The sequence below is a fragment of the Neovison vison genome, chromosome 8 (genome assembly GCF_020171115.1).
Source record: "Neovison vison isolate M4711 chromosome 8, ASM_NN_V1, whole genome shotgun sequence".
Lineage (NCBI taxonomy): Eukaryota > Metazoa > Chordata > Mammalia > Carnivora > Mustelidae > Neogale > Neogale vison.
This window is the reverse complement of record NC_058098.1, coordinates 137532790-137558780: the sequence shown is the minus strand read 5'-3', so window position 1 is coordinate 137558780 and position 25991 is coordinate 137532790. Positions and strand designations below refer to the sequence as shown.

The window sequence follows — 25991 nt, the reverse complement described above, 5'->3', positions numbered from 1 at the left end:
TATTGAAAATAACAAACCCATCACAATGAGGGATCAGCACGCAAACAAGAGGTTAGTACCCAAGAACTCAGAAAATGAGTGTGTAACAAAACATAAAATAAGCATGTTAAAAATGATTAAAGATACACATTTTAGTAGTTACAGATAAACAGATGCTGCTGCCCAGGACTAGCTTCACAAGAGGGGTGGATGGGAAGGAGTGTTTCTGGTGGGGATATAAAGAAAACACAATTCATAATTGCTGAAGCTGGGTTATGAGTTATTAGAACATTCTCTTTGTTTCTGTAGAAGTCTGACACTTTTATTTGATTAAAATAACCAAAAATTTAAAAAAAAAAAAAAAAGGAATAAGAAGCTAGGGGAAGTACATGATACAATAAATTTTTTTAAAAAGGGGCAGTCTGGAAGTGAAGGGGGAGGGGAAAAGGTTTTTAGAATTAAAAGAGAAAATTAGTAAAATAGAAGGCCCATTTTAAGAAACTAATCAGAACACAGAACAAATAACTAACAAGATGAGAAAATTATGGATAAGTCTAAAGATGCAAACAGAGGTTTAAATACAATGTTTAGGAGTGCCTGGGTGACTCCATCTGTTAAGCGTTGACTCTTGATTTTGGCTCAGGTAACGGTCTTGGGGTCATGAGATCGAGCCCTGGGTCAGGCTCTGAGCTGGGCATGGAGTCTGCTTAAGATTCTCTCTCTCCCTCTTCCCCTCACACTCTGTCTCACTCTCTCAAGGAAAAAAAAAAGATGTTTAAGATAATATGTGATAGGAATTCTAGAGAGAAGAGAAAGAATGAGGAAGAGATGCTCTTCACGAATGCAGGAGCTGAGGCTCTCCCATTAACAGTACAGAAGACAGTAATCTTCAGAGTAGAAACACACACTGAATCCCAAGAAAGAAAATAAAAATAAACTCATACCTAGACCCTCATGTAAAACTGAAGAATGCCAAAGACAAGAAAATTCTTAAAAGCAACCAGAGAAATGACCCATTACCTATAAAGGAAGAAACAACAATATGACTAACGACTGATTTTTCATCAGAAAACAAGTATCTTCAAAGTGCTGAGAAAAGCAACTGTCAGCTGCAATTCTTTAACCAATAAAAGTACCACATAAAATCAGGTGCAAAATAAGTTATCTATCCAGACAAAGACAGAAGTTCCCACTCAGACCTATACTGAAAGAACCCTTTTAGAGTGGGAAGGAAGAAGTAATGGAATAAAAGAGAAGGCACCAATTAGAATAATTACAGTAACTAAAATTTCAAGTAACTGAAAAATTCCTGGTCTTAATCTGTGAAGTTTCCACACTCCTAAAACTGTAACAACACAGTATTATTGTGAAGATTCTGAATAACAATACATGTGTGATACATAATGTGTATAGTGGGTAGTATTTCAGATTACCTAGGAAGACAGAAATTCTCTCAAACATCATATGTGCAAAGAACTGAGTTGGCTATAAAAGGACGTGTGTCTCCCAACTCTCTTTTTAGAGGATCGTCTACATTTTTAAGTATAGCAATTTTTTTAAACAAGTGTCTGCCTTTATGACTACACTTTCAAAAATCTGATGACTATGAAAATTTGCTATCAGGAAGAAATGTTTCATTAGAATAATCTAGAATCTCAAATATTTCAATAGTTCACATCCATTTTAAAGTAACTGACAAGGTATAGGTTAATTTGAGGTATTTATTGGCATGACTTTAACCAATATCTACATGTTAATGACTCAGAAATTTGCCCCTTGCTTATTTGGGCAATTTACTTTACAGCTCTGCACCTCAGTTTATTCATCTATAAAACAGAGTTAATGCCAATCACTATTACTTCACTGGGCTGTCGTGAAGATTAAGCGAATTAATTCAAATTACTCAGAATACTGCTTGTACATAAACCTCAAAGAACATACACCAACACCCACATTTTCTCTCACACACTAGACTGAGGGCTCCTCAACACATGCACTTGTGCGCGTGCACGCACGCACACACACACACACACACCCCACCCTGGATGGGCCACTAGGACTTTAAACTTTACTCATTAAAAAATAAAATTTGCCTTGTGAACACAATGTGTTGACTCTCCTCCCCTACTCAATTTTTCTTAGAAAAAGCACTCAGTTGCCTTAGGTTAGAAACATGAGTATCATCTTGATGTTTCCTTTGGCCTTACTCCCCTAGTCCTCTGATATTCAGCGACCCAAACCCATGGATATAATTTTATCCAAGCCCAGATTTCACTTGGAAACCTCAGACAAATAAGCATGGTATACTTTGGGAACATGCATCTTCCTTTCCTGAACTGTAACCCACTGAAGGAAAAGACTTTCTAGTTTTGATATATGAAAATGTGTATAGCAAATTAATAAAAATGTAAGACTTGACTATAATCTGACATAATGGAAAGTAAATATACCTTAAAAATAAGGATTAATCAATCAGAAAGAACAGAAAGAGACATGGAACAGAAGAGGATGAAAAAAACCAATCCAATATACAGCAAGGAGTGTGAGCCACAGTCCATCAACCCACTGGCAAACGCATGCCTTGCTGTAGACCTCATGGCCATTACACATTTGAACAGCCACAGAATTCCTCATCATGAGGCCACATTTACGAAATAACTTCCTGATGATGACTTGATTTCTGGGTGAGTCTATCTGCCTACTGAAAGAGAACACACTGGTCATGCCAACACAGGTACTGTCAAGTTTTGTGCTAGTTATCCCTTACTCTAAACGAATAATGTTCTTAGTTTTATATACCAGTCACATCATCTTGACTGTTTGGGATCTACCCCTGAACCAACCCCCCCAACCACACAGTGTGTTTGAATCCACAAGGATAAAGGTTGTACTCTGAAGTGCAGGAAACTCAGGGAGGTAATACAACCCCTCCAGCAATCCATTCACACTCCCAACTTCTCTGTAGCGTTACATAGTTCAGTATCCTCGTACATTTGTAAATGATTTTCTATTAGATCTAATAGATCTCACTATGCCTTCAACAGAAAGAAATTTATTTCCAAACCTGTTTCTATATTTACATTCCTTATTTCTACTTTAGTATTCCACCGTCCTCTTCCCTTTCCTAGCTACCCGAAGCCACCAGCAATGCCTCTGACTTTCACTCTCCTTTCCCCACCCCACCACCTGATGTCAGCGCTACTGATTCTGCCTCTGGAGCAGTATGTTGATCTCTCTTCTCAGTCTCATTCCTATTTATTTATTTTTTTTTTTTAAAGATTTTATTTATTTATTTGAGAGAGAGAGACAGTGAGAGAGAGCACGAGCGAGGAGAAGGTCAGAGAGCGAAGCAGACTCCCCATGGAGCTGGGAGCCCGATGTGGGACTCGATCCCGGGACTCCAGGATCACGCCCTGAGCCGGAAGGCAGTCGTCCAACCAACTGAGCCACCCAGGCGTCCCTCATTCCTATTTCTATTACCCAAGTTAAGCGTATCATTTCACCTCAACTAATCCAATCACCTAACTGAACTACCAGGCTTTAGAGGTCTTCTCTCTCTAATCCATTTTATACTCTGCTGCCAGATTAACCTTAAATTCCATTCTGGGTTTGTTAATAATCCCCTGTTCAAAAATCCCAAAGGAGGGGCGCCTGGGCGGCTCAGTGGTTTAAGCCTCTGCCTTCAGCTCAGGTCATGATCTCAGGGTTCTGGGATCGGGCCTGCATCGGGCTCTCTGCTCAGCGGGGAGCCTGCTTCCCCCTCTCTCTCTGCCTGCCTTCTACCTACTTGTGATCTCTATCAAATAAATAAATAAATTTTTAAAAAATCCCAAAGGATTTGGGTTAAAGAAAGAATAAATTTCTAGGCTCACACTTATCATCCTCCAGAATCAGACTCTAACCTATAGCCTCCAACTCACATAAATGGTAAAGAGATATATTCATCCCCTCTGCCATCGCACGAGCAAGGTGAAGCTGGAAGAAAAATCCACCTTCTCCAGTGTATCATATATACTGGGTAGCACTGTCTTGACTGATGCCCGACCTTTACCATTCCTTCCACAGCAGAGAGAGCACGGAGCAACAATGAGGTGCCTCCCAAATGCCGGAAGGAAAGCGTACCGGCAAGCGGTGCAGTAGAAGCTGGCAACAGCAGGTACTGGGGGGGGGGGAGTGCGAAAACAAACACGGAGTAATCTCTAGCACTACTCTGAGGAGACAGTACTTAGGTCCACAAACACAGTCCACTGACACAGTAACAGCAGATTACCTCTACAGAGGCCGAATGCAGCAGGTGTCAGAGTAATGAGTCATTGAGATTATCCAACTATAGCCTTTGTTGGATTTCTATGCTCACCAATTTCCAAATGCTAAATTCGATTCCTCCTCTAACTGTATCCATAGGCAATAAACATGACGAGACCATCATACTCTCAGTTCCACCCTCACTGGACCAACAAATTAGATGTGGAGCCCATCTAAGGGGACAAATCCTGGACCATAACTGGACACTACACACTACTGTTGTTTTAGTGATCTGGCACCCCCGCCAAACAAACGAATTCTTCCTTATCCTGAAATTGGTGGCAGTGGGGGAATCCTTGAAAAAAGTGTTATTAGGCCATTACAGCAACAGTCGCTATTTACTAAAATTCATACAACTCCAGGGTACTCATGAATGTACATGTGCATTCTTGGGAGAAAGAATAGTTAGTGATAGACTAAAAACCACCATTTATGTTCAAACTTTTGAAACGTAATTCTAAAGGTAACAAAGACATAAAATTCAACACTGGCTGGGATATTTGTCAAATTTACAAATCAATATGACTACTGTGTCATGATAAATTGTCATCATGGTTAGAGAATAAATATGGATTCTTCAGACCCAAAGGGGTATGTGCTACTCTATTTATAATGAAGGTAAAAAAGTAAGCCAGATTAGTTCATACAATCAAGTGGTTAATTATTTTTGTGGGCAAAAGAAAGTAAAGAGCTAAAATCAATCAATCAATCAATCACACGATAAACAAGCAGAGAGGAAAGGCAGAAAAAAAATCCAGGGCTCTCAATATTCAGTAAGAGAGAAAAAGCTTTATCTATTTCTCTGCCTCCTCCCCACTTGGGCAGGGGGTGGGGGAAGAAGGCTGGGCAGCAAAGCAAAGTTTATTGAGCATATTAGGAGAAGATGGCATTTCTATGACACAGAGCACTCCCTCTGCTCCCCTCAACAATTAGCCCTTCACAAAACCCAAAACGAGTAAAATGCTCTTGTACAGAATGTTCACCCTTTCTTCCAACTCGGCTACAGAGCTGTTATGACTACGGTGTTGAAGACACATACCAAAGAGTTTAAGACTCTAACACATATAGGGGTGTCTATGAACGCCCATGTGCCAGTATCAAAGAAAATCACCGTCCCTGTACCCTCACTTCACACAAAGCAGCTGACCCAATTCCAGATATGAGAAACAAATGTCATGCTCAGTCCTTGATCTCTGACCTATCTGCTGTATGTCCTCACATTTAGCAGGTGGGTATTAGTGGTCTTAACAGCAAAACAGGGATGTTAGACTCTCTGTTCAAAGATTCTCAACTCTCTGGCCAAGATATGCAGGTTTGGAATGACAGTTTAATATACCCAACTGGTAGTACCAACACTACTTTCTAAATTTGTCAATCTGTAGAAAAAAACAATTACACATACACAACCACAAGATAACCAACATTTACAGATCAGTGCTACCAAAAGAACCAAGGTTAATACCAGTGTCTGTACTTCCCCTTAGAGAACTTGCAATTTACTGGTATCCAGAAACTACTCTAGCCACTGATTTGCAAAGAAAAAGAAAAATGACAGTGAAAAAACAAGTTTTCCTTAAAAGGAAACAAAACAAAACAGGAAGTCAAATTGTAAGTTTAGTACTGACAGACATCCTGATACCTAATAGAAAGCTCTTCTAGTAATTAAAAACAGGTTAAAACTGCCTTGCTAACTTGGTGTATGGGTCAAGTTTTGAGATATCCTAGGAAAACTACAAAAAAAAAAAAAGGTAATAGCTTACACTAGCAAAATACCAGTATACTTTCATATGAACTTTGTCTTTTGTTAAGTCTATGATAAATTGGATTAAGCCATTTCTACATTACATAAATTATGTAATTATTTGCAGACTAATTTTTCCATCTGTGGCTAAGCTATACCACATACAATTATCTCTGCAATATATACATAAGCACGCACAGACACACCACACACACACACATACACAGTGCTCTAGTCTACCAGCCCTGTTATAGGGCACAAAGAGAAGAACAGAGTCAAAAGGAATTTAAGAAACTGTGGTAAGGAGGCGCCTGGGTGGCTCAGTGGGTTAAAGCCTCTGCCATCAGCTCAGACCATAATCCCAGGGTCCTGCCCATCAACTCTCTGCTCAGGGGGGAGCCTGCCCTCCCCCCTGCCCCCCCACCTGCCTCTGCCTACTTGTGATCTATTAAATAAATAAATAAAATCTTTAAAAAAAGAAAGAAAGAAAAAGAAAAAGAAACTGTGGTAAGAAAATTATTCTGCATTTGGAACCAAATTTGTATGGTTGACTGATTACATTCAACTGAACTACTGGGTACAGCACAAAAAATAACCTTGAAAAATAAAGTAGTGCTTATAGTATAGAGAGGAGAAAAGAAAGATGAAGTCCTTATTCTCACATACCCTTAAAGTTTACCAATACCGATCTGAATTGGTTGTAATTTATTTTGAGGGCAGCCACAAGAGGAACTCAGGACATCGGTAAACTCCAAACCATACGGAATTTTGCCTCACGACAAGGCTTGGTGAGAAAGAAAATGTTACATTAACAGAACAACACATTCTTACACAAGGGAAAGAATTACAAAGGTTAGAAAGTTCACAATATAGAACAGGAAGTAGTTCCTTGTGGCTGGAGCAGAGGGAAGAAAGATGGAGAAAAGAGGCTGAAGAGTCTCTTAAGTCCCATTCAGGAACCTGGACTCCTCCTGACATGGTAATAGTTACAAAATTCTAACAGTCAGTGATTATTTCCTCCCCCAAGTCTTTTAAAGCAATAGAAGCATATATCGAAAGAGATAAAAGGCAGTTGTTCTAGCTGAAGAACATGGTTATGTAAGGCCCCAGTTTGCCCCTATTTCCACACAAGAGAATCCAGAGAAAGAGAGGATTTCCGAAGAATGGGGTCTGTAGAAGGAGGCTTTACAACAAAGGCAGTAGAAACGGAAAAAGCACTTCTCTTTCTTTTCTTTTTTTTTTTAAGATTTTATTTGTTTATTTGACAGAGACCACAAGTAGGCAGAGAGAGAGGAGGAAGCAGGCTCCCTGCCGAGCAGAGAGCCCAATATGGGGCTCAATCCCAGGACCCTGAGATCATGACCTGAGCCAAAGGCAAAGGCTTTAACCCACTGAGCCACCCAGGCGCCCCAAAGAGCACTTTTCTAGACAAATTGAATTTGAGTTCACAGCTAACTGGCCTCAGTTCTCATACAAGTAAACACATCTCATTTATCTGTAACTGCACACAGAATAGTGTAAGATAACAGATGTGAAAGAATTAATAAGTTGTAACTTGTAACTGACTACAGAATGAGTGCAGGGGCACCTAAATTGTCTTGCAGGACACATGTGATTTTAACACACAGAAACAGTAGAAGGAAAGCTGTACACCTGAGAACAGCAGTAAGCAGAGGAATGGAAACAAGCTCCAGAGTGTTTTGGGCAAACAATTGGCTGGAGCATTAGGATGGTGTAGCCACAAGTTTTCCTTAAGTGAATTTTTATGCCAAACCATTTGATTATTTTTTCCATAAGCTGAGAATTGCAGATCAAGGATATACTAATTAACATTTCAACAACTGGTACAAGGCTACATGGAAAGAACGAACGTTGGATACCTTTCTTCCCACCATATACAAAAGCGGACTCAAAATGGACCAAAAACCTAAACGTAAAACCTAAGACGTTATAAATATTAGATGAAAACATAAATGTAAATCTTCGTGACTTTGAATTAGACAATGGTTCCTTACATATTACACCAAGAGCACAAGCAACCAAAGAAAACAAGTAAGCTGAACTTCATCAAAATTAACTTTCGTGTTTCAAAAGACACTATCAAGCAAGTGAAAGACAACCTACAGAAGGGAGAATATATTTGTAAATTATATAACTGATAAATGTATGGTATCCAGAATATATAAAGTACTATTACAACCCAACAAAGACAACCCAATTAAAAAATGATCAAGGATTTGAATCAACAATTCTACAAAGGTTGACAAATGGCCAGTGAGCATAGGAAAATATGCATAACATCCATTAATCATCTAGAAAATGCAAATCAAAAGCACTTCATATCCACTATGACTGTTGGTGAGGATGCAGAGATCCTGGAACTCTAGTGGAAATTTAAAATGGTGCAGGCACTCTGGCACTATGGCAATTTCTCAAGTGGCTAAACAGTGTTATCATATGACCCAGGGATAGGACCAAGAGAACAAAAAGATGTCCACACAAAAACGTACCTGGGGGGCCCCGGCTGGCTCAGTTGGTGGAGCATGTGACTCCTGATCTCAGGGTTGTGAGCTCGAGTCCAACGTTGGGTACAGAGATTACTTAAAAATAAAATCTCAGGGACATCTAGATGGCCCAGTGAGTTAAGCCTTAGTTTTGGCTCAGGTCATGATCTCATGCGTCATGGATCAAGCCCCATATCAGGCTCTGTGCTTGGCGACGAGTCTGCTGGAGATCATCTTTCTCTCCCTCTCTGCTTCTCTCTATGCTTCCCCCCACTCATGCACTTACTTTCTCTAAAATAAATAAATAAAACCTTTAAAAATTTTTCAAAAAAAAAAAAAATAGAAAAAAGGGTACATGAATGCTCATAGTAGCATTATTTCAAATAGTCAAAAGATGGAAGCAACCCGAATGTCCTAAGACAGATGACTAGATAAAAAATGTGGTACATCCATACAATGGAATATTATTCAGGCATAAAAAGGCATGATGAATCTTTTTTTTTTTTTTTTTAAGATTTTATTTATTTGACAGAGAGAGATCACAAGTAGGCAGAGAGGCAAGGAAGCAGGCTCCCTGCTGAGCAGGGTGCCCAGCACAGGGCTCCATCATCCCACAACCCTGAGATCATGACCCAAGCCAAAGACAGAGGCTTAAACCACTGAGCCACCCAGGTGTCCCAACATGGATGAATCTTTAAGACATTACAGTAAGTCAAAACAGATAATAGAGTGTATAATTACATTTATATGATGAAATGTCCAGAATAGGCAAATCTACAGAAAATGAAAGTAAATTAGTAGTTGTCAGGGGCTGGCAGAAGTGGAGAGGGGGGATAACTGCTAATGGGCATAGGATTTTTGTAATGATGAAAATAAATTAGATAATAGTGGTGCTGCACAATTTTATGAATATGCTAAAAACCACTGAATCATATACTTTAAATAGGTGGATTTTAGAGTATTTGAGTTATATTTAATTAAAACAACTGGCTAGCTCAGTCAATAGAGTATATAAGACTCTTGATCTCTTTGCTTCAAGAGTTCAGGCCCCATGCTGGGCATGGAGTTCAATTTAAAAAAAAAAAAAAAGATAAATATGAACGAATACTCCCAAGTCATTAAATAAAGACAGTGGAGAAAGAAACTTCTCTAATATAAAGAGTATCTGCAACTAAGACAAACTACTTTGCAAGCATTTCTTCGAAACTAGAGGAAGATCGTTAAGTTTCTTTAGAGGAAGAATAGGGGAAAAAAAGGAAATTACTTGTATAGCACTCATTATAACTTGAAAATATAAGTAAAATATCACTAAAATTTTGAGTGCATTGTCTTTGTCTTATTTTAGGAAATATTTAAAAACAGAACAAACAATAGTAGCACACAGGATCAGATGATCAGAGAACACTTGTTAAATTAAAACTGTTCAGAGTTTTAGAGATTAATTTTTAACTTCCATCCATCCCTTCAATCCTGTTTTCCCCATAAACTCTATAATCATAAGTTCTACCGCAGGAAAGACAGTATTATATCTTATGGAAAAATGTGTTTTATTTTATTTAAAAAAAAAAAAACTTTCATTTTTGCACATGCGTGCAAGAAGCGCGCGCACATGCGTGCAAGTACGGGAAGGGAGCAGAGCTAGAAGCCGACTCCCTGCTTCAGGGAGCCCAATGTGGGACTGCATCCCAGGACCCTGGGATCATGACCTGAGATATTAACCTACTGAGCCACCCAGGTGCTCCTATTTTATTTTTGTAAGTAAGCTCTATGACCAACATGAGGCTTGATCTTATGACCCCCAAGATTAAGAGTTGCATGTTCTACCAAGTGGGCCAGCCAGAAGCCTCCTATAGAAAAATATTTTAAAACAATTCTTAGTAGGTCCTCCAAAGACTCAAGATTCAGGGATATGCTGCTTTGGTATCTTCAAAGAAAACTGAAAGGAAATTATTTCCATCAATAGCCGAAATAAGTTTTATAAACATCTGCCAGGCCATTTACATTACAAGCAGAAATTCTCAGACGTCTTGTCAGACAAAAATGAATCATGAACCGGTTTTTTTCTGATATCTACATAAAGAGGATCACCTTTTTTCTTCCCAAGAATGTACAGCTGCTTATAAATAAAACAGAGATACAGCCTGCTTAGTTATTCAAACTGTACCAGGTTACTCTGCATACACTATTTTTAAAAAAAGATTTTAGGGGCCCCTGGGTGGCTCAGTGGGTTAAAGCCTCTGCCTTCGGCTCAGGTCATGATCCCAGGGTCCTGGGATCTAGCCCCACATCGGGCTCTCTGCTCAGCAGGGAGCCTGCTTCCTCCTCTCTCTCTGCCGGCTTCTCTGCCTGCTTGTGATCTTTGTCTGTCAAATAAATAAATAAAATCTTAAAAAAAAAAAAAATTTAGGGCGCCTGGATGGCTCAGTTGGTTGAGCGACTGCCTTGGGCTCAGGTCATGATCCCGGACTTCCAGGATCGAGTCCCGCATCGGGCTCCCAGCTCCTTGGGGAGTCTGCTTCTCCCTCTGACCTTCTCCTCTCTCACTCATTCTCTCTCAAATAAATAAATAAAATCTTTAAAATAAATAAATAAGATTTTATTTTTAAGTAATCTCTAGACCCAACATGAGGTTCAAACTAAAGCCCCGGATCAAGGGTTGCCACCCCTCCAACTGAGCCAACCAGGCACCTTGTTCAGTTTATTTATTTATTTATTAAAGATTTTATTTATTTATTTGACAGAGAGAGATCACAAGTAGGCAGAGAGGCAGGCAGAGAGAGAGAGAGGGAAGCAGGCTCCCTGCTGAGCAGAGAGCCCGATGCGGGGCTCCATCCCAGGACCCTGAGATCATGACCTGAGCCGAAGGCAGCGGCTCAACCCACTGAGCCACCCAGGCGCCCTTGTTCAGCATATTTAAACACAGTAATAATTAAAGCTAAAAAATTGTAACAAGAAATAATTTTTTAAAATGTCATTTTCTTGACAAAGCTCATCTCTGTGCAAAATAAATGAAATGCAAACTTGGATACAGAAAAGATATTTGCCAAACAAATAAACACTACTATTTAAGTATTTTCTTTACTCTTCAACTTTGCCACTGAACACAGCCAATGCACACTCCTTTACTTCCTTCCCCCATCGACTGAAATTGTTATTCTCCTGATCATGTCTCTAATTAAATGGTCCCCAAGTTTTCTTCTACCTCAAATATGTTGGCAGGTATGGGGAAGGAGGAAGAAATAAAAACTTTCCGGGGAAAATCAGTATCTGATAAAGGTCCCATCTCCATTTGAAGTCACTTCAACATAGCACCATTTCCCACTTCAAAAGTCAGTCCCTGGATGTTTAATTATTATTTAAAAATTAAATACAGTAAAAACTAAATTACATTAATAATAACTTTCATATAGCATGATTTTATTAACTGACACTCAATCATGCCAAACTTGATGTCAAGTTTATGACATCACCAAGAACCAATACCTGGTCTCTGTAATGAGCCTTTGAATAATCTAAAGTATTTTCTGATTAAAGGATGCATAAACCCTTAACCGTAACCTTTCTAACCTCATCCCTAGTCCATCAAATTATGGCAGGGGAACACATGCATGGAAGATCTAAAAAATATACTGCTAGGGGTGCCTGGCTGGCTCAGTCAATGGAGCATGTGACTCTTGATCTTGGGGTTGTGGTTCAAGCCCCACGCTGGTGCAGAGTACTTTTTAAAAACAATCCTTGAATCAATAAAGAAATAATATATTGTTAAATACTTGGAAATAGTACCAAGCTGAAAGATCAGAATGCTCTGTGTGTGTGTGTGTGTCTCTCTGTGTGTGTGTGTGTGTGTGTGTCTCAGCAGGTGTCCAATACAGTAGTCCTTCAAAGAACAAAACTTTTCTGAGCATATTCAAGTAATGCTGCTTGGTGAATACGCAAAACAATACCGGAAATGGGAGTACTAATACGAGTTGAGTAACGCCAGCAAGAGCATCTTGGCTGGTGAAAAGTCTAATCTAAACATCAGTATCATTAGTTTTAAAGCATTTTCACTTACTTCCCCCCTCGTTTTGCATGGTTACCCAGATATTTATAAACAGTGATCTAAGACTGTCCTTTAAGAAGCAAGCATTTATGTTAAGTTTATATTAGCCCTTATAGTCGGGGTGCCCAGGTGGCTCAGGTCATGATCCCAGAGTCCTGCATCAAGCTCCTTGCTCAGTGGGACACCTGCTTCCCCTTCTGCCTGCTGCTCCCCCTGCTTGTGCTCTCTCTCTCCTTTCTTTCTCTCCAACAAATAAAACCTTAAAAAAAAAAGTCCTTAGACTTATGTTCTTATCACCTGTACCACTGTTTCCGACTTCTCCAAGTAAAGCCTGCATAAACATACAGGAGAGGAAAGGAATGTTCAGTTAAAGTTAGTAAACTAAGGATAATACATGAGACATGTTTATTTCCAAATCCAATTGGAATAAAAGGTGCAGAGGACAAAAAGATCATGGAAAACAGCTCATGTGAACAGAACATGTGAAATAGACAGTGAAGACCTGTGTGAAAGACAAGTTTCCTTGAAATGCTTCAGTCTTCAGTCATGCTGGCTAATAGCAGACCTATCTCCAAAAGCTTTGTAACTTTCAAACCTAAATGAAACCAACTGCAAAAGATCACTACCTACATATTTCATTCATGTCAACTCTACTTTGGGGTTGGTAATTCAGGAGTAAAAAGAGAGATCATCTTAATCTTTTACTACCATTCTCAATATAAGGAAGCAGAAGTCATTCCAACATACCAATTCTTTTAATTTTTTTTTCAGGAATAGGGTATTCCTCGATATCTAAAATCAACTTTTCCTTTTTCTTTGTTACCAAGTCTGTGACTTTTCCTGGTCCCCAAACCTATATTCTTAAAATAATTTAAGGGATGAAGGGATGGGGCAATGAGAAGGGAGGAGGCTTTACAAATTTCATTATCACCACATAATGAATGACAACTACTCAGAAAACTGCTCCAACACCTGGTGATGATAGGCAATGATTAGCAAGTTTCAGTGCAGAATCCCCACAGAGTAGCAATTTTCAAAGTGTGGTGTGGGGACCTTCAGGAGTCTCTCTTGCAAGCTTTGGGGAAGGGACACGAAGTCAAACCATTTTCACAATATTAAGATGCTATTTCTCTTTCATGGTCATTGTTAGATGAGTGGAGTTTTCCAGAAAGCTGTAAGAGATGGGATACTGCAATAGACTAAAATAAAGCAACACCGATATTTACTTTTCTCTTAAAGTTATTATTCCACTTATATGAAGTATCTAGAGTAGTCAAATTTAGAGATGGAAAGGAGAATGGTGGTTGACAGAAGGGGAGAATAAGGAGTTTAGCTGGAGAAGACAAAAAGGTTCTGGAGATGGACGGTGGTGATGGTTGCACAAAGTAAATGTACTTCATGCCCCAGAACAGCACACTTAAAATAGTAAATTTTTAGGTTATGTATATTTCACCACAATTTTTTTTTAAAGATTTTATTTATTTGACAGAGACAGACACATCACAAGTAGGCAGAGAGACAGGCAGAGAGAGAAGGGGAAGCATACTCCCTGCTGAGCAGAGAGCCCAATGCGGGGCTCGATCCCAGGACCCAGAGATCATAAGCCGAGCTGAAGGCAGAGGTTTTAACCAACTGAGCCACCCAGGCTCCCCTATTTCACCACAATTTTTAAAGCCACACAGTATGTTAATTTCTAATGAGTTTATTACTCCAAATATATTCTAAATGGATTATAAAATTCTCACTTTTAATTTCTACTAATGTAAACATCTACAGGTATAATCTGTACAAACAAAAGCTTTCGGGCTCCAAAATATTTTTAGGTTTGTAAAGATGTCTCTTGAGTCCAGTAAGTTTGAAAACCACTGCCCTAGCGGTAGGGTTGGCTGTCTCAGCCAGCATGGGACTTTTGATCTTGAGGTGGTAAGTTCAAGCACCACATTGGGCACACAGTTTACTAAGAACAAAACAAAGACAAAAAGACACTGCCACAAAAAACACTGACCAATACTCAGTTAGGAAGTCTTGCACGGTAACCCGTAACTCCATCACTCTAATTAACATTCATCACCAAATAAAACAAAAGCTTTGGTGCCAAATCTACCAGTCCTTTCTCTGAGGTGGATACTGATACCTTTCTATATACATGCTTATATCTTGACATCGGTAAGACCTAAATTTCACTGTTTACTTGCCATAGGTTTTAAAGACAGTCAATCAGCAGTGTAAAATGTCAAATCCCTAATCCACGGCTACCACCAGCTACAGTGAAGACCCCTATACCCACCACACAGACTTTACTATTAACTTTTTGCCACACTTGCTTTATCACATCCCAACCATCTGTTAAGTCTTCGTGTAAACTGAACACACCAGTATGTGCATCACTGTTTTTTTTTCCCTCTTGAAGCAGAATTTAAATAAAATGAAAGGCATAAATGTTAGATGTACATTTGGTGAGTTTTCACAAACGCATACACCTGTGGCACTCAAACCCGTATCATCATAAAGAACACTACAATCACCACGAAAGTTCCCTCCAGTCAAGTCAATCTCTGCCTCCATCCCTAGAGAGGCCACCATTCTTCTCACTCGTCACCCATGGACTACTTTTGCTTGCTCTAGAATTCATATAAATGAAATTCAATAATGCACTTTTTATCTTTTTGTCGTTGTTTTTGAAGATTTTATTTATATCTTTGACAGACACATCCAGAGAGGGAACACAAACAGGGGGAGTAGGAAAGGGAGAAGCAGTCTCCCAGCTGAGCAGGGAGCTGGATACGGGGCTCGATCCCAGGATCCTAGGATCATGATCCAAGCCAAAGGCAGATGCTTAACGACTGAGCCACCCAGGAATCCCCATAATGTACTTAAAAAAAAAAAAAAATTGTATTTATTTCAGAGAAAGTGCACTCGCACAGAAGCGATGGGGGAAAGGGGGAAGTGGCAGAGTGAGAGTCAGAAGCAGACAATCAACCCAATGGGGGGCTTGATCCCAGGATCCTGAGATCATGACCTGAGCTGAAGGCAAACAATTAACCGACTGAGCCACCCAGGTGCCCCCATGATGTACTTTTCCGCACAGATGCCTTTACTTATGTTTTTGAAATTCATCTATATCATAGTGTATACCAAGTCCATTCCTTTTTACTGCTGAGTAGTATTCCAGCATATGAATATACCACAGTTTACCCACTTTACTATTAATGGACTGTCACCAGTTTTTGGTTCTTAAAATAAAGCTGTCATAAACATTCTTGTCCAGGTCTTTTTCTGGACCTGTCCCTTCATCCCTCTTGTGTAAATACTTAGGAGTGAAATTTCTAGGAGGGAAAAACCTTCTTAATTATGGAGAATTTCAAACATATGCATGAGAGAGAACAGTATAAGGGATTCCTATTGAAGCCAGCTCCCCCTGTACTGGTTTAGAAACCCTCTTGTTTCATTTATGCCCCCACCCATTATTTGTAGGTCCTAGATAGCATCAACAACATTTTTTCTTTAAATACCTCAATATGCAAACAATGTTTTCAAATCTGGTCAGATTATTTTTTCATGAAATGTTCAAGAAACTTTCATCATTGATTTGCCTATATGAATTAAGAGTTTAAAGTATCAATGGATAAACTACAATTTTTCTTCTCTTCATATCTGTTAAATGATGCCTTCTCTACCACCCCTCCTTAATACCTAGAGAGTCACTAGTACAAAGATACATTCTGTTCTTACTCTGAAACAACTAGAGCTAAACACAAAACCTGGTATTGAGAAATATCACATAAAAATATCAGTATGATCAAGCCAATCTCCCAACTGTTAAGCACCCTGAATTAACTAACCCCATGCTATGGTACCATTTTATAAGTGACACTGTACACAAGATTTTAAAAAAAAGTCTGGTAACTAGCCCTTTCTAAGAACAAAGGTAGTTCTCATTACCTCCAATACTGAACAAGGAGGTAAAATTTGAACCCTTCCAGTCACTAGATTTTTGTTAGCCTTAAAAACCCATCTGTGCTGGAAATAAGGAGAAATACCACTCTCCACGACTGCTGCTAACAGTGGAAATGCACACCATCTTCTTCGAGGGCCGTGTGGAAAAAAGAAAAGCCCATCTTCTGATCTGGAAATTTCACTTCCAAGAACTTAACCTAAGTAAATCCCAGCATAAAGCATGCAACAAGGATGTTCTTCCCAGTGTTGTTTATAGTGGAGAAAAACTTTACAACGTAAATGTTCAACAGGGAATTACCATAATTAAGCAACATCCAAATAAACACACACCAAGGGTTTAAATGCCTAAAACCACATATGCATATGCACATAAAAATAGCATACATGTTACAAATGAGAGGGGAACACTTGCTGTTCATCAATTTTAATTACCTCTTTCTAATAAATTTCATTTTAATTTCAGCTGCATCTTCTTAATCTGTGCCAAGTTTTTCAAAGAGCAAAGCTTAGAGCTTTGGATACACACGATATACATCCTTGAATATACAGGACTCAGTGATTAAGTTCCAGAAAAATAAACTCTAGAATTAAAATAGCATACACACAATAGTAACAAGAAAAAAAAAATGAAATCTAGACAAAGCGTTCTGACAAGATGCCAGCATGTTAGTAAGAACTCAAAGGGAGGGGCACCTAGGTAGCTCAGTCGGTTAAGGGTCTGCCTTGGGCTCCCCCCACCTTCCTGCTCCTGTTCTCTCTCTATCCGTTTTTCTCTCTCTCTAATAAATAAAATCTTAAAAAGAAAAAAAGAAGAAGAAGAAGAAGAAGAAGAACCCGAAGGAAGCATTACACAATCTAGTACAACGCAATATCGCTCACTTTGTCCATGATCCAGCCCAGAGCCTCTCAAGCTTGACATCACAGACACTTTGGGCTAATTCTTTACTGCTGTGCCTTTTCCCGTGCATAAGACGACGCTTAGAGGCATTCAGACCTCTAACTCATCCTATGTTAGTAGTAGCCCTCCCATTCTCAACAAGCAAAAAAGGTTTCCAGAACATCCTAAATGTCTGCTGAGGGTAAGTTCACCCTGGCTGGGAACCACTCATCTAACTTGTACTTGTATGTCTGCACGCACAACATTCCATTCCACCTTACTCTTCAAAAAACAACTCTTGGCTTCATGGAGCTAGTAATCTAAAGGCAAAAGATGCTAGAGTCAAGAACTTTTAGAACTTTATTGCAATATCCTGTATATAAGGAGGGCTTTAAAATTAAAGACTCTAGGAGTTTTGCCCACCACAGACCTATCTTCCCACCTTCACAACTTACAGACATAATATAACGGCTTATATTAAACTGAACAAATCCCTTGAAACAGAGATTCACACCGTCATCTTCAGTCAGCGACCCTATATTTAGGGCCAAATGGATTTCATTTAATTTCATCTAGTCATACCACTTGGGTTCAAATCCCTGCTCTACCATTTACTAACTCCATGATGTTGACCAAGTTACTTAACTTCCTTATGCCTCAGATCTCTCAAGTTTAAAAACAGAAGTAATAACAGTCAACTTATGGTGAATATAAAATGCTTAAAATAGTGCTTAGTGTTTAGTAAGTGCCCAATAAATATCAGTGATTTGGTATTATTTTAACTAGAAGCCCATTAAGGCAGGCACCATGATCACCAATTTACAGCTGAAGAAACAGGCCAAGAGATTAAGAAACTTGCCTGTGGTCACAAAACTGCAAGGCTATGGTGCAATGATTCAAAAACAGTCCGTATGATTCCAGGGTCCATAATTTTTCCATTATGTCAATAAAACTACATTAAAATTCATTAACTATCAAGACCAGTCTTACTTCAAAATAACCAACACAAGACATTTTCAGTAAAGATTAATTTAGAACCCTTAACTAAATTCTAGCGTATTACTGAATTAAGGTCACACCGCTTTTACACAGGAACATAGAAAAGTTCAGTTTTGTTATCCCATTTTAAATTCTTATTTATATGTACCTTAGTTTCAGACATTATCTGTATGTTATACCAAAGCAGCTTATTAAAATTAGTCTACTAAAAGACCATCAACACCCAAGGATAACACAGGGTTGTCTGAGTCAGAGGTTATCTTGTATACTTCACTAAGTGCCCTGTTCTTACTCCAAGGTCACTGACTTTGTAAATGACAGATTTTGTTCCCAAGTCCCAGAAGGCTCTGGTGAAACTCTGGATTTCTTTGATTTACCCTTATCTTACACCTAAGTCCTTAATGACTCCCAAACACGCCACACATGCTATTACTCTGGCTGGCTGTCATGTAACTTACTAATCTTTCTTGCTTCAACTTTGCTCCTCCCCATAAACCAACAACTGGTGCATCACCTCCTTCTCCTGAAACCGTTTCACTATAGTTGTTAGTTTTCCAACATTACATACACTGTCAATGACATGTTCTTCAACCTGGACTTTTTAAAAATTACTCATCTTAGAGTTGGGAGAAAGTCAGAACAGGGGTCAAATGGCTAGGACCTGTATGTAGAACTTTCTGGTCCTCCAGAATGAGAATGAAAAGTGACCCAGAAATTTAGCCCAACCCTCTGGTTTTACAAAGAACACTGAGACGCGGGTAACTGTGTGAAATCTCTAACCTAAGATAATTCTTGGAGATAAAGAGTTTAGTCTTGGCCATTTGGACCCTCTTAATCTGCTTTGCTCTTCTGCTTACTCATTTGGATTTTAACATTTTTCCCTGCCTCTACCTTTCAGTATCCTCTCTCAGTACAGTGAAGACGCGCCACGGTCATTTTGAGTAAACAGTCCAAATAACTCCACTCCCAACCCACTGCTCTTTAACAGAGAAAGAGGCTGAGAATCTCTGGCATTTAGGACGAAAATGTTGCCCATCCTTCAGGTTACTCTTTACTGATCTTCTGTAACAAGTCAGTTGTACTCACTTTCTCTGCACGAGATTCATCTTCCTGCTCACCAAAGGAAAAAAGAGAAAATCTCATTTTAGCACCCAGGTTCAAAAATCTCACTCTTCTTTCCTCATTATTTTGGTAGACTTTGCATTAAATTACTAACTTATCGATCATCAAACTCTTGCTCACTAGTCTATCACTTCCTCCTTGTTTGTCAATTAAGGCTACAAGCAGGTAATTAGCACTCAAACCATGAATTCTAGATACTGCAACATGTACACCATTCAAAAATCTTCACCTCCCTCACTGTCAACCAAATGAAAACATCTCACTCTTGACCTTCTCTTATATGGTTCCCACCTCCCTTTCCTCATTCTCCTCCAACAAAGCTCACTCCAAAAACCACGCTTTGTGAAGCCTCTCCTGAGGGTTTCAATTTCCTTTGAACTATGTAGCATTTTGTTCATGAGCACCCTATGGGAATTATATATTTGGGATTTTTCACAGGCACTCCATATTATCAATTATTAGAGGACAAAATCTACAGTTCTTAGTTTTGTTCTTCCCCATACTGCTTAGCAAAGTGCCTTGCACATATACCGAGCTCTCAAATACAGTTGCCAACTTGAAGATCGGCTTTCCTGGGATTTCTTTATAGGCTGCACATCAAGTAGCAACTAGTTTCTGAAGCCACATTTTGTTAGTAAAAAATTTTTTTTTTTTTAAAGATTTTACTTATTTGACAGAGAGATCACAAGTAGGCAGAGAGGCAGGCAGTGAGAGAGAGAGGAGGAAGCAGGCTTCCAGCTGAGCAGACAGCCCGACGTGGGACTCGATCCCAGGACCCTGAGATCATGACCTGAGCCGAAGTCAGCGGCTTAACCCACTGAGCCACCCAGGCGCCCCGTTAGTAAAAATATTTTACTTACACCCTTGGCATCTCGAATCAAACTCAATTCTTTTTCACTTGGCAGAAAAAAATTGCCCTCATTTCAGGGGTTCTCTCCTATACTTGCCCTCTCTTTCAAGTCACTTGTTAACTAAACACAACTCTTCTCTACTCGTGCCATCATAAAAACTAAATTTCTAAGAACCACAAAATAAGGTTATTCCTTCGGCCCAGAGTTCACTTGCGGGAGAACAGGAAAAGCTCTGTGGTAATTCTGAATGGGGGCAAGGTAAGTAATAAAATGCGAAATAATAAAACTGAAGAGAAAGAGACTGAAACACGCTGTGAGAGCCACCAAAGTAGGACATACAGAGAGAAGCATCTCCTTAACCTAATGGAATCTGCTAACAGAGTCAGTGTTGTGTATAACCATTACAATATGCTACTGAAGTCTGCCATCACTTTCAAGTTGGCAAATTTCTTGAAGACAAGTTGCAGCAATTCAGTTTGAAAAGCTTTTAAAGTGCCTCTTCAATGCCAGCCCGAGTGGAGCTAAGACCTATATATATAACATAAAGTACACTCTGTGCATTGCCCCTTTACCTGCTAGCTCCATTAGCCATAATTTTGACCAGATCACCCATTGTTTGTATTAAAAAACGAGGTTAAAGTAGTAAAAAGGAAAATTTCCTGCCACATGTTATCTGATGGGGCAGAAAGAGAGTGCTGGGAAGGAAAGAACCATTTTCTCTGCTATTGCTTCCTGAATAATCACCCATCTAACACGCTTGCCTTTCAAAGCCCACCTAAAATGCCAAGAATCAATAGGCCTTTTGTAAAAATGGTACTTAAAAAAAAAAAAAAAACCACTCCAGCATATAATGCTGGAATTTAAAATTTAAAAACTTACGTTACTAATCAAAAGCTCCAATGCCATGACAAAGCTAAAAATATTCTCTCCCACTAGTAAGAGTGAATCAGAGGGGTCGCCTACTCCAACCAATAGCCGCCCTTGTTAAGACTGGACAGTTCAAAACCTGGAAAGCTTTCCTTGCCTGCTCCACACCAGAAATGAATTTGATTCCACGCATTAGTATTTAAGTGTAACTAAGTAACAGCAAGACAATGTTACCAAATACTGAAATTTATCAAGACATTTTGTCCTTCGGATTTATCTGTACCTTTTTCACAGTTACCGAACTTTCCCCATCCCCTCCACTCCTTTTAGCACGGAAAAGCTCAACAGATAACTGTTACTTGAAAAATGAAGTTATCTGTTCAGATTTGCGAAGTAAATTTCCATTACTAGGTTTGGGACGAAAACCTACTACACACATACTGTCTCTAACGAAAAGGTGCCTGCACCTTCTTTCAAACAGGAGGGAGCCTGTGAGTTGATTCCGTTCGTTTAAAGGGGTTCCCAGATCGCCTCAGTACGCCTGAGAAAAGGATTTTCAATCTTGCACAAACCTACTTGGATGTTTCAAAGTTACACAGTTTGGAAAAGCAGCTTTTTGAGTGTTAAGAACTGAAACAACACATCCAGGAGGGCCAAGGCTAAGCTTGTCAAACCCTCCACACGTCGGCAGACGACTCAGCAAGCCCCGGCGCACACGTCTCTTTCCCATTCCCATGAAATTCTCAATGAAAGGCTTCACACACAAAAGGGCCTTGGCGCCCCAGTCGCACAATTCCCGGGCTCCCGCCGCCCGGTCTCTCCCCAGCCCGGGCCAGTGCAGCAGACTCACCAGCACCGTGGTGCAGATGGACCTCAGCTCGGACTCCACTTTCTCCCGATAGTCCTTAATCAGCTGCAACTTCTTGTCCGAGGTGTCGGTTTTCTGCTCGATGCTCGAGATGACCCTCCAGGCGGACCTGCGGCCGCCGACCACGTTCTTGTAGGCCACCGAGAGCAGGTTGCGCTCCTCGTTGGACAGCTCGGCGCCCTGCTCGGTCACGGCCTTCATGCAGGTGGCCATGTCGTCGTAGCGCTCGGCCTGTTCGGCCAGCTTCGCCTTCTGGATCAGCTCCGTCTTCTCCATGGGGACGCGGAGAGGAGAGCGAGGGCGAGCACCGACCCGGATCGGGAGGAGGCGTGCGGACGGCCTGCGGGCGGGGGCGCAGACAGAAAGGCGGGGGCGGCGCCGTCAGACAATGCGCCCGCCGCCCCGGGCCGCCAGCCGCCCGCCAGCCGCCCCTTTTGTCCGTCCCCGCACGCGCCGCCCAGTTGAATTTCCCTCCCCCGCCCACGCTCCCCGCAGGCGCCCGGGAGGCCGAGGGGCGCCCCGCGGAGGCGGCCCGCGGCAGGGGAGGAGGAAGGGCCGCGCCCGCGCCCGCGCCCGCCCGGCCCAAGATGGAAGCGGCCGTTGGCCCACACCTTGCCGCCAGAGCCGTCCCTGAGGAGCGCGGCGTGGAGGCCGGCCGCTCCCGGGGGCCGGCCTCCCGCCCTGCCCTCAGGCCCTGCCAGGCCCGGGAAGGGCCAGGGGCGACGGCGGCTCTCACCTTCACGTCTCCGCGGCCGAGGCGCGAGTCCCACCACTTTGATCCGCTTTTGGCTTTAGCCGAGGACCCTCCCGTCTCAGCCTAGCCCGGAGCCGAGGGGCGGGCCGCCGTGCCGCGGCCCTCGCTCCTGCCGCCCAATGACGCGCCGAGCTGCTCCCAAGAGTCCCGCCTCCAGCTCGGCGGCTGGCCAATGAAGACTGAGCGCGCGGAAGGGGGCAAAGAGGGCGGGGCGGGAGGGGAAGCGGAGGCTAGTAGGGTGGGTCGGCTTGGGCAAGTTCGGTTGGCCGGCAGGCTGCGGCTTCGGCCACGGGGTTTCCTCCAATTAGATCCAGGGTAAAAGGACGTCACTGTTGCCATGGCGATGCTGTTACCAACTCCCCTCATCCTCCCCGCCACCCCCAGCACTTGTGGGTGCGGCACGGGAGCGGGAGGCTCGCCCCACCTCTCCGGCGGTGGCCGGGTCCCCTGCTGCCGCACCGCTGCAGATGGTGCAGTGCATCTTGCGGGCTAACGCCGCTGCGGCTCTCCTCGGCTCCGCTGAGCAGGGCCCGGGATGGTGACAGAAGCGGCTGTGGGTCGCACGAGCTCCGTTCTTTCCTCCACCTTCCCGCTCGTGACAGAGGTTTGGAGTTCCATACCCTGAACCCAGCCTTGAATGACGTTGCGATTGGAGCTCCGAATTAGAAATAATCCCATCCCCATTGAAGAGGGGGCACTTAAGAAAATTCCCAAGAAACTCCAGGCAGGTCTCTCCCGCAATGGCCGGGTATTCTGATTTTATTCTGACACTCGGGATAATCCGGAGTAAAGCACGCATTAAACTCCCCTGCCCGCCCAAAGCAGCTGTTCTTATATCTCCGTCTAGTCTTTCCAGGTTATTGTCTAAATACATGTTTTTTTCCACATCGTTTTATGTGTAAATGGGTTTTATTTTCTGATGTTATTTTTGAGGGGACACTGGAAAACCTAGACTTCTAGATGCTCGCTTTCGACTTCTCCTAGACTTTTCCTGTTCAGACCCTTCCGAAGTGAGAAAGTTTGCCCCAGATGCCTTTTATTGGGGTCATCACTAGCACTTTCTTTTCTCTTTACACTAGGCACACCCCTACAGCCACTCCCTTCTCTCCTGGCCTGACAAATCAGGTGCCTGTCCCGGGTAGGTTATCCTGGAAGAGGCCTCTGTGCCATCTTAAGATGAAAATTGCCATCTGGGCTCACACTGCTGTGATTTCAGTTCCAGCAAGTCCAAGGGAATGGATCTTTGAAAGCCAAAGAATGCCACAGCAGAGAAAGAATTTCAGATCCGATGGTGGTAGGGCAGCTGGAGCAGATCTGGAGAATCTCTAGAATGGATGATCTGAGAGTTCGCACAGATGGCAGGAGAAGGTACAGACTCTCCAGAAATGTAAACTCCCTCCTACGTGCCCCTCCCTGTCCTAACTTGTAAAGGTTGCTTTGTGCTTTGATGGACAGGAGAGGCCTGGGTTGGAAAGGGCCCGTGTCAATGCAAAAAATGCCTCACTATGTCCTAGCATTCTAACATAGGGCCCTGCTGTTATTTCTGGAATTCCTGGGGCCAAACTGTAGACACACAGTGTTTATGGCCATGTGGGCTGGGATGGAGCCGGACACCAAGAAATCCCAATAGAAAGAATTTGCATGTGGAAGGTCAGATAAAATGCTTTCTGTATAACCAGTGAACTTCAAGCTTAGAAATTAGAGACAGCACAGGCAAGGGGACATACCGGTGGAGGTGGACAGGGGACAGAGACGCTTGAAGGCGATCGTCAGGGGACTGGCCCTCTGTGGTAGGCAGGGAGGGAAGGGGCAAGCACACTACTTCGTTGTTGGAAAGTCTGGGCTGTGCTGCCATCTCCCTGGGTGACCTTGGGCAAGTTTTTGCTGCTCTCTGTAACTCAGTCTCTAAAATGTCTGCTTTCCTTCAATCATCAAATATTCATTGAGCACCAGCTCATACAGTTACAATCATCTGCAATCATGGGTGAAATGTGCTTCAAAATAATGGCACACTATGAAATTACAAAGTATTTTATGGGGGTCTCGAGGGACACGGGCATACCTGAACACCTCTACACGGACAGAACTTGGGAAGAGAAAATTAAAGCCCTGGGCACTTCAGGTTCCCCGACACATAAAAAGCTAACACTTACTGAGTGAATACATGCGTCAAACACCATTTTAAGTCTTTTGTATTAACTCATTTAATCTGCTTAATGCCACGTGAAGTCCACACTACTATAGTCATCCCCTCTGTCTCACAGATAAGGAATCTGAAGCACAGAGAGATTAAGTATTATGTGCAGAACTCCTAGCTGGATGTGGACCTTTGCAGGTGATCTGGGCACCCAAGCCCATTTCTGTTTCCGGTCTGCCAGATCTTTGCTCAGTGCTGTCGGGACTCGAGGAAAGATCAGACTAGTCTCTGTCCTCCAGGAGTTTCACCTCCTGTAAAGATAAAACACGTTAAACCTTCACATCCAACGTGCTGGCAAGCACTCTAGGGAACAGAGCTCGCAGCGAAAGTACTGACAAGTTACTACTTATTTGTCTGATGTTCTTGTTATTTTCACTAAATTCCTTGGTGAGAAGAAGCTGTTGGAGCCAGAGCAAGCACACTGATTCTGAAGCCTGAAGATCCGACATTTCAGCCCCTGCCATTTATTTCCAGTTTGACCTTGGACTCCCTGATCCCCTCCAGGGTTCCCGAACCCGCAAAAATCATCGTGCATCACACGATTGTTGTAGAGCTATCACATAGGAAGATGTTGGGCGTATCGCAAATGTTCAGTAAATGCTAGTTTTCTTCCTTCCTTCCCTCTGTTTGGGGATGGGACACAGGAGGGAGGAAGATGCCCGCCCACAGCAAGGAGCCTTATCTCTTGAATCACTGCCTAATTAGTGGAGTTAATGGCCTGCAGAATGGCCACTGTCAGTGTACATTTCAGAATGAATGAGTCCTCCCAGTTGAGTTTACTCATAAATTGTTTCCGTGGTTTATTTGCACAGAGCAGTAGGTCATTTCAGAGGAACTTCTTCCTCTCCCGCCATATGGCGGATATTTTACTGACAAACCAACATTTGAGTAAGACTCTTCACCTGAATCCCTGTGTAATCATTATCAA

The 25991-nt window shown here is 41.8% G+C and overlaps 1 protein-coding gene across 1 annotated transcript in view; it reads right to left on the bottom strand.

Moving 5' to 3' along the window:
- YWHAQ (tyrosine 3-monooxygenase/tryptophan 5-monooxygenase activation protein theta) overlaps positions 1–22951 on the bottom strand; it is a 36546-nt gene extending 13595 nt beyond the window's left edge. Inside the window, exons 1-2 of the mRNA XM_044262095.1 lie at positions 22849–22951; positions 22095–22452 (exon numbers count right to left, since the gene is read on the bottom strand). Of these exons, the coding sequence (XP_044118030.1) occupies positions 22095–22388 (294 nt within the window). The 5' untranslated portion in view covers positions 22389–22452; positions 22849–22951. The remainder of the gene's footprint in view (positions 1–22094; positions 22453–22848) is intronic.
- Between the last annotated feature and the right edge of the window lie 3040 nt (positions 22952–25991).